General features: G+C 40.2%; 1 protein-coding gene across 1 annotated transcript in view; it reads left to right on the top strand.

Annotated features, from left to right (window-relative positions):
- Window positions 1-9,664, top strand: part of SLC7A11 (solute carrier family 7 member 11) — a 71,552-nt gene extending 61,888 nt beyond the window's left edge. Inside the window, exons 10-12 of the mRNA XM_074950028.1 lie at window positions 2,640-2,789; window positions 4,614-4,791; window positions 9,465-9,664. Of these exons, the coding sequence (XP_074806129.1) occupies window positions 2,640-2,789; window positions 4,614-4,791; window positions 9,465-9,532 (396 nt within the window). The 3' untranslated portion in view covers window positions 9,533-9,664. The remainder of the gene's footprint in view (window positions 1-2,639; window positions 2,790-4,613; window positions 4,792-9,464) is intronic.
- Window positions 9,665-13,225: the final 3,561 nt, after the last annotated feature.

Genomic DNA, 13,225 nt, shown 5'->3' with positions numbered 1-13,225 from the left:
CAAAGGTAATGTAGGAGAGGGAAGCCCTGAGCAGTGCAGTGATTGCTTTTTAATCTTTGTGAGAACATGTGTCTGAAAAGATGGGGAACAGAGAAACAATTGTGAAAGGGCTATGAGAAGAAAGGAAAAGCACAAGGTAGTATAGTGATGGGCCAGTTACCAATTCCTAAGACAGACTCACAGCTAAAAGTTGGCTCTGTGTTCACACTGAAGACTAATTTATACAGGAAAGCATTAGGAAAAAAGAAGAGCAGTAACTCAGGCCCTAATTTTCAAACTCAGTTGCCTAATGTTATGGCTGTAAATAAATTTCCATTTAGGACTCAGTCTTCTGTGGGGATTGTGGGTACGCAGCACCTGTCAGCATCAGGCCCTGAGGAACCAATGGCCCTGCTTCAGATGGCTTGACCCTTGTATACATGTGCAATCCCACCGACCTGAGTGGGACGCCATGTTGGTGTAGGGAGTCTGCTGATCCAATCAGATAGCAGGATTTGGGCCTAAATAAACACTTACAATAGGTGCCTGAATACTCACTTTGGATGTGCACATATCAGTTTAAGGGTCTGTTTACACTGCAGTCAGACACAGGTGTGGTTATAGCATGTGCTGACACACCCAAGCTAACTTTAGTCTAGCTAGCGCAAGTGCTAATAGCAACGGAGCTCAGCAGGATGGGCTAGCTACCTGATTACAAGCCCGCTAGGGAGGCTGGGTACATATTGTGCTGGCTTCCGCGCTGCCATGGTTTCACTGCTATTGGTACCTGCCCTAGCAAGATTAAAGCTAGCTCAGGTATGTCTCCATGTGCTGCAATCACACATCCAATTGCAGTGGAGCCATACACTAAATGTTTCATTTTAAATTTATTCATCTAAATTTAGGTGCCCAAGTTTGAAAATTGGGTTCCCTAAGTGGGGGCGGGGGGGGGGGGGAGAGAATGTTTTAATGTATTTGTTTTACCCTGCAATCTTCCATTTGTTTTGCTAAATATTTTATTGACTCTTTTGTGACTTACATTTCTGTTTAGCACGTGGCACAGTGCAGCTTTCCTGAGTTCACTTTTATTGTGCTAGTACCAGTTACACACACTACTTTTCCTTCTAGAAGCAGCATGCTTCTATATGAAGATGGCTTTTATGCACACTCTTTCCTCTTGTTCATGCCATCCTAGATATAAGTGCAGTTGTTACAAAGATGATTTTCTGCGCTGACCCTTAGCATCTCTGCGTTTTCCTGTTGTGTGTTATGTAGAGGGCTGAGCTTGTTTTGGGGAGAGGAGGAAAATGAGCACATTCAGTGCTCGAGGCTCAGTACACAAAGTGAAGAAAGGAAGATATTGCTTATTACATGCCAGCTTATTTGTGGCTAGGGGAACTCTTAATATCAAGATATGCATGTAACAAGCTGAAGTAACCATGTGATCCTATTTGTAGCCTTTTTTGTGTCTTACCCCTATTTCTGTCCTCCACCATTGGTTTCCCTGCATTGCAGCATCATGCTTAAAGTTAGATTTTAGGGGGGCACGGTCTATGGGTGAAATCCTGGCCGCACTGAAGTCAAATGCTGAATTCCCATTGATTTCATGAGGTGAGGATTTTATCCTGTACCTTTTATTTGTAAAAAAAACTAGCACATTTGGGGGACTGTGGAAATGATAATGGGCTGGAAGTCAGAGGGGGTGTTCAGTGGGGTAAGCCCCGTGTTTGAAATATTTACACTTCCTGTCCAAATCCCAAAGAGGTCTTTACTGCCAAAAATCTATGTGTGGTGCGTTAGTTTTTTTCACTGAAAAACCAAACAAGTTAATTATCTCACTGTAAAATCCTAGTGGAGACAAGGTAGAGGTAGTTTTTATCACAATTTAGCTAGGCAAGGCCAGCCTTACATGCCTCCACCTCCCACCCAGGGTTGACCTTGCCTCACTACATCTCAGTAAAAACTATACAGCCTGTCTCCACTTTTTTTAAGGATTTTTTACTTTTTTGTTTGGCAGTCAACACATAGCCTATAGCCAGGTTGACCTAGCCCTTCATTCCAAAAAGGATAAATTGGCTGTGCCTTTTGAATTAGACCATAAAAACAGAGAGCTGGTTTTCACTAGACATTTTTACCTTGCGTTATTGTGATACTTAACATGCTTGTAAAAGCGAGTGTGGACAATCCCCAGCCATTTGATCCAGGCTATAAATGTTTATTCTTTAACCTAGGCTGATCCCTCTGATTAAAAAAAAAAGTTTGTAGCCTAGAACAAATGTGTGGGGAGTTTCTACACTAGTTTTTACAAACATATTAGGAACTGCAAATTTAATTAACTGCCAAAGTGCAAAAGTCTAGTTTAGACATAACCTGAGTTCCTGTGTGCTCTATGTAGACATTAAAGATCTCAGGGCACTTCTCATAAGGGTAGGGGCTTTCCTGGTGTTGACCAAAATTTCCCCTTCCCCTGCTGTGTACATCCTTCTGTGTGACAATTTAGCTGCTGTTCTCCACTCCAGAGGTGGTTGCATTTCAGAGGTGCAGTATGTGTGTAGTTTGTGATTGGTTATGGGACGAAAGTCATACTATAAATACAAGATGATATAAATAAAAGAAGTGTGTGCATTAAGTCTCTCTTATGCTCTGAATTTCTTTTGCAGCACCCTCTAACAATGATAATGCTCTTCACTGGGGATCTGTACAGCCTCCTGAACTTCCTCAGTTTCGCCAGGTGGCTTTTTATTGGACTGGTAGTTGTTGGGCTGATTTATCTCAGATATAAACGTCCTGATATGCCTCGTCCTTTCAAGGTAACTTCAGCAATCTGACTGTTTTTACATAAATCTCTCTCCCTGTACTTAACCCTCCCCTAGTCCACAGACGGATGATAAGGGAACAGATTTTCTGGAGTAAAATGTTAGCTGCTGGCGGGCAACCAATGTTAACAGAATTGATTCTTTTACTGTAGTTTAAATGTTTAACTTTAGAATTCCCAGCTTGTTTCGCTACAAGATCTCTGATGAAGAGCAAATATATTAATCTAGCCATGTTTCTCTCCAGAGAAGAAGTCTTTCTTGTTCACTGTTGATGGGGTTTGGGGAGAAGCAGTTGTATGTTTATATTTAGGTTCGTGTGTGAAAGTGAAGGTGTTTGATCAATTTTGCTCACACCGTGTTGAGGAAGTAAGGTAGTAGGTTCTGACTGCTCTGTAATCTAACAAACTGTTTGAAGATGCCTCCTAATTGTACACAGCTGTGTATCTTTCAAACTGCCAGTATTTTGGGGGCATTGCAGCTGGGCCTCAGTCTGGCCTTTGGTTTGCAGGCTCAAACAACGTCATCTACATTTTGCAACCAGAATTAATGTCAGGAACAAAAATTGGTAATTAGACATCAAGAAGGTATTTTTTTAATTTTTATTTTCCTAATCTCTCTGCAGAGCCTTATTTGGCATTAATCACCAATTTCAGGTACAAACAGGTCATTAGACATTAAATTACTGGTATTTGTACCCACAATTTCAGGCAGTTACTTTTGAGCACTAAATTGCACCCAGAAAAATTGCTCCATCTGGCCTGCTAGTTATTTCGGCCTTGATTCTGCCACACTTATTTATATTAAGTAGTACCTTACTATGTGAATATTCCCAGTGAGGTTACTTGTATAGCAAGACAGTATTTAGCATGAGTAAGAGCAGCAAAAACCTATCCCTATTTAAATATGAGGAAGAAACTTACCTTAACTTAGAAAATAATTTGCCTTGTTGCATTTTTGTAGGCGTATAAATGAAGGGCAGCAGCTTAGCACATTTCTCGGTGATTTCTTTTTTACAACACTTTGACAGGGTACAATAGAGAATTGGTAATGTCTAAAGGCAAGGGGATCATCTCTTGAGAATTCTCCATTACACTAGGCTTCTAGTTAGCAGCACCATCATGCACCTCCTTCAAAGAGGTGAAAAGACAGTTTACAGCATCACCCTCGAAAGTTGAGAGAATTAATTGCTATTTTTTCTGCTTTCAGAATGGCATTGATAACATAATCAGTCATGCTGTCAGAAGCACAATACTTCTTCAGTAACTGTCAGTTACCTAATGCTATCAAATATCTTTTATCCGTGGTCAAATGACAATTTAACTTGCGCTCCTCCAGCCAGATTTTGTTTTGTACCTTAGGAAGGATATCAGTATGTACTTAATAATTTTACAAGACAGCTGGTGACTTGAGCGCTTTGCTTTATTTTAAAATAGAGTGTAATAGGTAATTATCAAAGAGGAAATCTTTACTATAGTTAGTGCTGCTTATCTGAGAGAGGACTAGAGGAAGGACTTTTGTAATATAACATATTTATGACTCTTACATTTTAAAGGATGTAAAGTGCTGTGGTGTGTTAGTGTGTAATTAAGAGACTGCTGTAGAACTTACTGCGTAACACTGTATTTAATTTATATTCTTTACTTACTCACATTTCAAAGACATGTTCCAAAACACTAGTATTTCTGCAGAACCATAGTGTGCTGCTGTGTTTTATCCAATTTACATTTCATGGAACATTAAATCCCAGTGTCATTCAATAACCAAGGTCAGTGGAAAGTAATAACGTTTTTTGTGGGGTTTTTTTGGCCTGTGTTTCAGGTGCCGCTATTTATTCCAGCTTTGTTTTCCTTCACCTGCCTCTTCATGGTTGCACTGTCACTTTACTCTGATCCTGTCAATACAGGAATAGGCTTTGCAATAACCCTGACTGGTGTCCCCGCCTACTACCTCTTTATCATATGGGACAAGAAGCCAAGGTGGTTCAGAAGGCTCTTAGGTAAGTCCACATTAAAGTGGGACTCTTCCTTCTCTCTCAGAACTTTTCAGTCGATCCCTGTAATGGGGCTGCCACCCCCAAAACACTCTCTCATAGCATGGGGTGGCCCTTATCACTGGGCCTCACTCCTCCCACCCCCCTTGTTAATACTGCTCAAAAACTCCATAGCCCAGTTTGGCTGCTGCAGTGATTTGGCCCTCCAGCTAAGTAATTAACAAAAACACCACCCCTTCCAGGCTATACCAGTACAAACATAAACACAAAGCCAGAGTCATCTTGCCAATATCAAACGGTGCCCAGCCCCTTCTTTCTTAGCGTCTGGTCCAATTTCAATAACTCATACAACTTGACACACCTCAGCTTTCAGCCGTTCCCAGGCTGTTTCCAGTTTCTCCCTCTTAGTCCCTCCTGAACTCCTATGGGATGGCTCTCTAATGAGCAGCAACTCCCAAGACTTGCTTCTTTCCTGGAGGCCTCCCTTCTCTTTCCATCTCCCCTCTGGCATCTGAGTATCCAGGCTTCTCCCTTATCTATTCCAGAGGCCTGATTGAGTCATATGACCCATTTTCCCCTGGGGTGGCAAGTTAAGTATGTCACAGATGGGGCTGAGACCCAACTCCCCTTAAAGGGTCAGCCACACTGCGATAAGCCCCAAACTGGAAAGGCCTTTCGATTCTTGTCACCACTCTGTTCCAGGGACAGCAGAGCCACTTGCTTTTCACTCAAATGCTGTAACCATTAAACTAAACTCCGGCTAATTAAACGGCCACGTCTGCAGCATGCTTATTCTTTAAACCAATCAGACAGACAAGCATTTTTTAAACAAGACATTTCAGATTACTGAACCCCTGTGCACCTACCACACAGGTATCTGATCCCAGTTAAGTTACTGACCTTCCTCCTACAGTCATTTGTCTGTTCTAATAGATTAAATGTTTCCTTGAGAGGACAACAGCTTCTGACAACTAAAGCATTGTCCTAAATGTAGGTCTGATTCTGCACTCACTACTCAAACCAAACACCTATGGGCCGCAGTAGGACTTTGTTTCAAGTAAACTGTGCTGGATCCTTTAATTAATCCTTCATTAAAACGGATCCTAGATGGTGATGTGATTCTTAATGACAGGTTTCAGAGTAACACCGTGTTAGTCTGTATTCACAAAAAGAAAAGGAGTACTTGTGGCACCTTAGAGACTAACCAATTTATTTGAGCATGAGCTTTCGTGAGCTACAGCATTTAGTGAGTTATTTTGCATACAGTATGCATCCGATGACGTGAGCTGTAGCTCACGAAAGCTTATGCTCAGATAAATTGGTTAGTCTCTAAGGTGCCACAAGTACTCCTTTTCTTTTTGATTCTTAATGGTTATTAAAAAGCAAAGTTATGGGATAAAATGCTTTATGTTTGACATATTGTCATGATGGTTGTTTACATCTTTTCTGTGAATGACTTCCAACATATTTTCCTGAAGTAACTTAGCTGTATTTTTTTTACATCTGAATCTAATTGAGGAAAATTGTTTATATGCTATTTTTGGAATTTTTTCAAAAACCTGTGAAACTTTTGATGTGTTGGGGAAGAGCTGTCTGAAGCTCTTTTGATTAGAGACGAAAAAACAGTACAGTTAATTTTAAAAAATGCTGTCCCACTCCCTTTTTAATTTTTGTTACTCATCCCTATTTTGTGAGGTTTTATCATGAGACAGTTTCAGTACAAACAGAAATATAGGCAAGATCTCCTAAGAGATTTGAGAAATGGTGGGCAATTTGTTAAACAAAACTGGGTGAAAAGCTTGCCTTATGCTGCAGACACTTGGTGAAAGCTAGAGATTTGAATAGAAGTTGGTTTCCCCACTACAGTTTATTAAAATAAAAAATCAAGGGCTCTCCCCAACTCCACACCACTGGGCTTTACTGGACCTTTAAAATGAGCTTGTCCTAATAAAGTAGCACAAGTGCCTTGTGTGCATGCAACATGTACTTCTGCCAGTGATAGGCCAGATTGTGCCTCCCAGCAGCAATTAACCAGCCCTATTCTGAGTCGGAGATGTCCACATCAGTTTATGATTTCTTTGGCTTGACGTTTAGGAACTAGAAAATATTTTCTTAACCATCAATATTTGTTTGCATTTTCTGGTGAGAAGCTCTGAGGTTTTGCAACATAGTTACTTGAAACTCTGTGGCCACAGGATGCCAGTGTTGAACTACAGTACTCGGGTGAAAGGAAAATATTCTCTTTAAGGGAGATTGGATATACATTACGTTTTTTCTACCAGCTGTGACAGTGTGGCTGATTCTTCTAGCCCTTTGGAGAACACCGGATCCTCATGCAGGAAATCAAGCCAGATGCCTGTGTAACACATACAGACGCACAGTACTGGCTCAGAGGGGAAAGCAGCAGACACCTGTCAATATGGGTGAAACAGCTTGTTCAGCTTCCCTGTGTTATTCCTATAGTAACAATAGTAGTTAGAGAAAACTGATGCTGAGAGTTTTGAGGTGGGGAGGAGGTGATAACCCACTCATTAAATAAACAGCTTTGTTTCAGAGTAGGCAGTGAGAAATATCCCTGGAGTCATTTTTTAAAAATGATATTACTTTGCAGGAGTTGATACTGCTGCACTGTCGAGACCAAAGAGCATTTTTCACATGTACTGTTTCAGAATAAGTCTATTTAGGATGCTTCTCTGAGATCTGAATAATGCATTTAGCTGATCTCCCACAGAGACTGCAACATGAGCATTCATCTTACTTATCAAGTTACCGTATTTCGTAAAAATAACTTCACTTACTGTGAAGTTAATATGCCTGGCCAATGCAGGTAGCTAGAGAGATGTTTGAGTTCACTTTCTCTCTCTCTCACTCCCAAATGGCTTTTAATCTTGCACCAGGCAGTTAATATTTCACTAGTATCAGACACCTGTGAGACATAGTTTTACCCAATGTGCTTGGACAAATCATATCTGCACCTGGCTGTTTTCTTACCTTTGACAGAATTAACCTGAAACCAAAGATCCAAGAAAAGGGGCACCTTACAAAAGTAGATCAGTAATGAAAAGAATGTAGCAGAGATCAGAGGTGGACCTGAGCCAAAACACATGAATTTGGGGGTGTTTGTTACACAGCCCTAAATCTGGATCAATGTCTCTTTATAATGGGCTGAGCATCCCCCAACCTTTGAGGAATTTAAAATTCAGCAATTGCTCTGAATGTTGAGGGCTGAGCCCATATCAGGGTAGAGATATGCTATACTTGTAAAATCCATCCCTTTCTTTACCTGCTATTTCCAGACATTAGAGGGTGCCACGTGCCCATTCAAGGTGTAGCATGATATGTTCAGTGCTGCTCTCCTTGTTGAGTTAATGAGGTTGGGCTCCACAGGAATTCATCTCCGCTTTATGCTAGAGAGCAGCAGCAGGCCCCTTGTCCTGTCATCTACATGTCCAGTGAATCACTGCTGTTACTGTGAGGTTTCTTTCCCATTCCCAGCCTTTATTCTGTGGTTATAGATAACGACTCCGAGCTCCCCTATGAAGGCGGTCCAGATGAGCCTGACTTTCGTTTATGCTCAGGGTCCTTTAAACTGCCCTGGAAGCGCACAAAGGCTTTACAATGGATACAAATATAACTTGTGGTGCCAGAGTGGTATAAAGGGCCTTAGTATAAATGAGAATCAGGCCCAATATCTCTAGCCACTGCTTAAAGCACAAAAGTACCATGGGTGTTTCAGTGCTTGCAGCTTCTCATTTCCATAATCCAGGCTACAATGCAAAGTATTTCTTCTGAAAAAACTCCTCACCTTAAATATTGTATTAAACCTCTGCCCCCCCCGCCCCAAATAAAAAGGGCAGAGAAGAAGAGCTGTACAGAGAGAGATTCTCCATTGTCTTGCACCTTGTGTCATTTACCAGTGCAGAGTGAGTGTAAAACAATAACAAAGCAGAATGGTAGTGTGTTACCCCCCCAGTGCCCTCATTTTGCACTGGTGTAAATGACTACACAAGGTGCTGGGCAGTGGAGAATCAGGCCCTTGAGTGGCAAGGATGCCTTTTAGTTTAAGATGAACTTTGAAGAAGAAGTGAATCTTTCCTTGGTATTCAATATTTATGATTGGTGCCCACATCTACAGTGTAAACAGGCAAACCACTCAAAGGACAAATCCCACTAATCCATGACTCTTATCTTTAATAATAGCAAAGGTCACAAAGAAAAATATAAAATTGTATCTAACTTGTAACATGTTTAAACCAGTGCAGAGGCGTTACATGCACATATTTAGTATTTTATTTTGGTCAAGCAGATTCTGACACAGAATATGGGTGCATCATTCAGCATATTTGGACCTTTATTGCAACATTAACATTGTTTGGTTTGAGCTGAACAACTGTAGAGAATCAACTCTCTAGAGATAATGTCTAAATAGAAGTCTCTCCAACAAATAAGAACCCTTCTATACCTAGTAATTGTCCCTTTTTGGCACAGAGCTGAGCAAAATGTGGTTAGAAAGGGAACACAGTGGTAGGGCTCTTTAAATGAGACATTTTATGATGCTATGACTGGTACATCTAAATACTTATGAACACATATAATTGGTGAGTTGAACAGCTCTTCTAGGAAAATCTTCCTTGATTGCTTCCCACATATCTCCAGTTTCTTTACTTTTATCTTTGCAGACAGGGTAACTGAAACATTGCAAATCATCCTGGAGGTTGTCCCAACAGAAGATGGCTTGAAATCGTGATTACTTACATCATGAAGAAGCAGGTGTTGCCTGAGTGCCCCATTTCAGCTTGGGGCATTGGGGTAGGGAGGTTTTTCCCCCTCCCTGGAAGTTCAGTGAATTACAAGAGCAAGTCACAGTTAAAATTAAGCCTGGAAAAGAATCGGTTACTAGAGCTGTAATTTTTTTTTACATTCTCAAACTTTTGTACAAGGAGTTGATATGTAGAAAGTACATCTGCTCTGTGCTGTAAAATTACAGAAGCCACAGCACTCAGGTGGACATCAATCCCATCTTGTCTCTCTGGGAGAGTGGGGACAAGTAGAAAAAAATGAAAAATCTCATTAATATTTCCCTTTTATAATATTATATTTTAGCAAACCTTAGGTTCTTCAAATTGGGGATTTTACTACATTGTCAATGAACATTTGTTCTGGAAATGTTTTTGTAATCAGATATACTGTGAACAGTGTATCCTGCACCCTGCTCATGAAGAACCTAGCCTTCGCCGGAAAGAAGGGCAAGGTAAAGCTCCTTAGCTAAAAGTTCGGGTCAACATTGTTCTTTCTCTCCCTCCATTCTTCACTCATATCTTACTTCTCTTGTCTCAACTGAAGCAGCACCTCAGTTCCCCACATACAAACAGGGTGGCTTCACCCACCTTTGTGGTGGCCTAGTAGGATTGCTAAATTACCTGAGTTTTTTTCAATAGAGTAATTGAAAATAGATTCTGATATTTAATATTGATTTTCTGCTAAAGGGAAGGCAAATTTTAGGTTTGAGGCAATAATTTGATGCATTTGAAAAGTTTCTACAAGCCTGAAAGTTATCATTGGTTCTGCCGGTATTCCACGGTATATATGTGAGAAATATCTCTCAGTCCAGTAAATACTTTCAAATCAGTTGAGACATTTGAAATTCAACCACTGAACATACATGGATATTTGTAGTCTAGGAAAATGTGGATCTGCAGTCCTCATTTAGGCAAAGCTCCCATTAAATACAATAACAGTTGGTTAACAGATGTGATTGGAAGTACCACCAGTTATGGAATCAATGGGAATTTTGTCCAAGAAAGGACAGCCGTTTTGGAATAAGCATACTAAGTGAAAGGTGAATTAGAGAAGGTTTGGAATGTTGAATTGGATATGTACACAAACCGCGGGATGTTTTCTGAAACACATACCGAGTTCTTCAGCCTTGTAATCTCAGCAAATGATGTTCTCCTACAAAACCTACTTCCTGGTTCCCAGTTTCAACTGAAACTAGAAATTAGGGAGGAAATTGGGTTGCAAAAATTGAAGGCAAAACTTGGTTCAGAATCAAAACAGTTTGGTGGGTTTTTTTTTTTTTCCAGTTTGTGGTTTGGGTTAAGGTTTGGCTCAGTTGTGACTTAGCTTGCCCTTTCCTATTAATAATACTTTGCACAGTAGGTGAACACTGAAATATTTTAAATGCTCAAGAAAGTGGTTCTATATTTCAAAGACTACTCCAGCCTTAGGATAAGTTGTTACTGCTAATATGTTAGAAAAAACCCCCGTAATTAAATATTTAAATATCTACTTTTAAAACTGTTGCCTATTAGAAGATAAATTGTTTCTTCAAAACCTTCATGAAACAGACAGAAATCTTTTAATTTATATATATTGAGGGAAACACTAGAACTATCTAAACGTCTACAGTTAAAGGGATGCTGTCAACTTGAAGTAATCAATTTTTAAAAAGAAGAGGTTTAAAGTCTGTTCACTGCACATGCTTCTGAGGTCTCCTGCCAGTTTTTGTGGTCTTACAATCACATTTTCCTGGGTTTTTTTGTGCAGTTTTTTTCTCCTGTGTTTGTGTGAAAGACCCACATAAATAGGGAAGATGCACTAATTGACTAGATTGTGTGCAGTTAGTATTACTGTTTCCTCTAAGTGCAGTCAAATGAACAAAGTAAATAGAGAGGACAATATTTTTCCGCTGATCTCTTTCAGTTATAGTAACCTTAAGTATTGTTTGCAACTACAATAGACAAATATTTTCAGACGGATTTTTAAGTTGACTGGGTTCCTTTAAGTTTACTATAGTATTATTTTTGTTTTCTTCTTACAGAGACTGAAATTTAGAAGTGTTAAGAGAGCCTGTTTCAGCCATCACTTTTCAGTAGCATTAGTTTCACACAAGCAGTTACTTTGTCTTAAGAGAAATCGTTGAATTTACTGCAATTGTATATTTAAAAGAAAAATAACTTGTGAAATAACATAATGATTTTTAAAATGGCACACAGGTGCTTATGATTCTAATTAATGATTCAATTCCATGAATATATACAATGTTAATGCAAAAATATTTTAATCAGATGTCCATTGAGTTACAAAAAGTCAGAACGAAGGACAGGTATTGGGTCCTGAAGCAATGGGTATAACTGCACAAAGCAAAGGAAGTAGACAATATAAAGAAATCCTTGGAATGCTGCTTTTGACCTTTGTAAGATGTCATCTTCAAGTCCTTCAAGCAAGATCCCCTAAAATAGCATGCTAAACTTACATTGTGACTTTTCTCATTTAGGGCCCAATTATGCACCCATTCAAAACAATGGAACTAGTATTATGGTAAGGATTTGCATCCTACTATTACTAGTGTGGATAAGAATCAGGACCTTCAACTTTTATCCTCCTTTTTTTACTCTCAAACCTCTTTACCAACCAGCTACTGTCAAAACACCTCTTGCTGGGAATATGGGATGTGTTTTTTCTTTCTAGTGTTGGTCTTTTCAGGCTCTGTCTGGTATTCCCTATGCAGGCAGACCTCCCACTGAAGTCAATGAGAATGAAAGTTTTTTCAGCATAGAGGACTTCATGGGAGATATAGAGGCACAGCATATAGCTCACAGCCTAGGGAGAGGGGGGACCATGGTGATGGTAAGCCACCTTTGCACCCACTCTATTCCAGATTTTTCTGGGGGCAGAAATGGCCCTGGAGGCATGTTTAAGATACAGCAGCCTGCCCAGAGCTGCCTATGGGCACCAGTGTCATCCAGAATTTCTGCAGTGCTCCATGCTGCAGGTCCACCTCTGACATGTCTGTCCCATCCCTAGCCTCCCACCGTCTGTACCTGACCCTGTGAAGGGGCTCTCATATAACAGCCTGAGACTGTCTTACTACATTCATGCACTGGAGATATTCTCTCCTGTTCAGATCCAGGGCTTGTAGAGCCCCTTTTATGCTGTTCCTTCACCCAGCATGCAGGAGCTGGACTGGTTGTGACAATCTCACCCTTCAAGAATAGAACATTAGGGCCTGAGCACCATGTGTTTTTGTTTACACCGATGCAAAGTCTGTATAAATCACTACCAGATCAGAACAGCAGTGCTTTGCACAGATGTAAATGATTACATGGATACAGGCAATGAAGAATCACCTTATATTGCAAGCTGTGATTAGCAGCTGCAAAATCTTAATCTGCTCTTTGATACTACCTCAGTGCAGGGGGCTGGATTAGGTGACCTCCTGAGGTCGCTTTCAACCCTACATTTTTATGATCACTTAGGATGCACTAACCAGAAGAGGAAGTATGTGAAGGTTAATGTCAATTATAAATATCTGCATGTTATTTGTTACGGCATTGTTTCCGGATAATGAGGTGCCGAAAGTCCCCAGTCAAGGATCAGGGTCTCATTGTACTAAGCATTGTTCAAACACACAACTATAAGATGGTGCCTACCCCAAACA

The sequence above is a fragment of the Natator depressus genome, chromosome 4, assembly GCF_965152275.1.
Source record: "Natator depressus isolate rNatDep1 chromosome 4, rNatDep2.hap1, whole genome shotgun sequence".
Lineage (NCBI taxonomy): Eukaryota > Metazoa > Chordata > Testudines > Cheloniidae > Natator > Natator depressus.
This window is presented reverse-complemented; position numbering and strand designations above follow the sequence as displayed.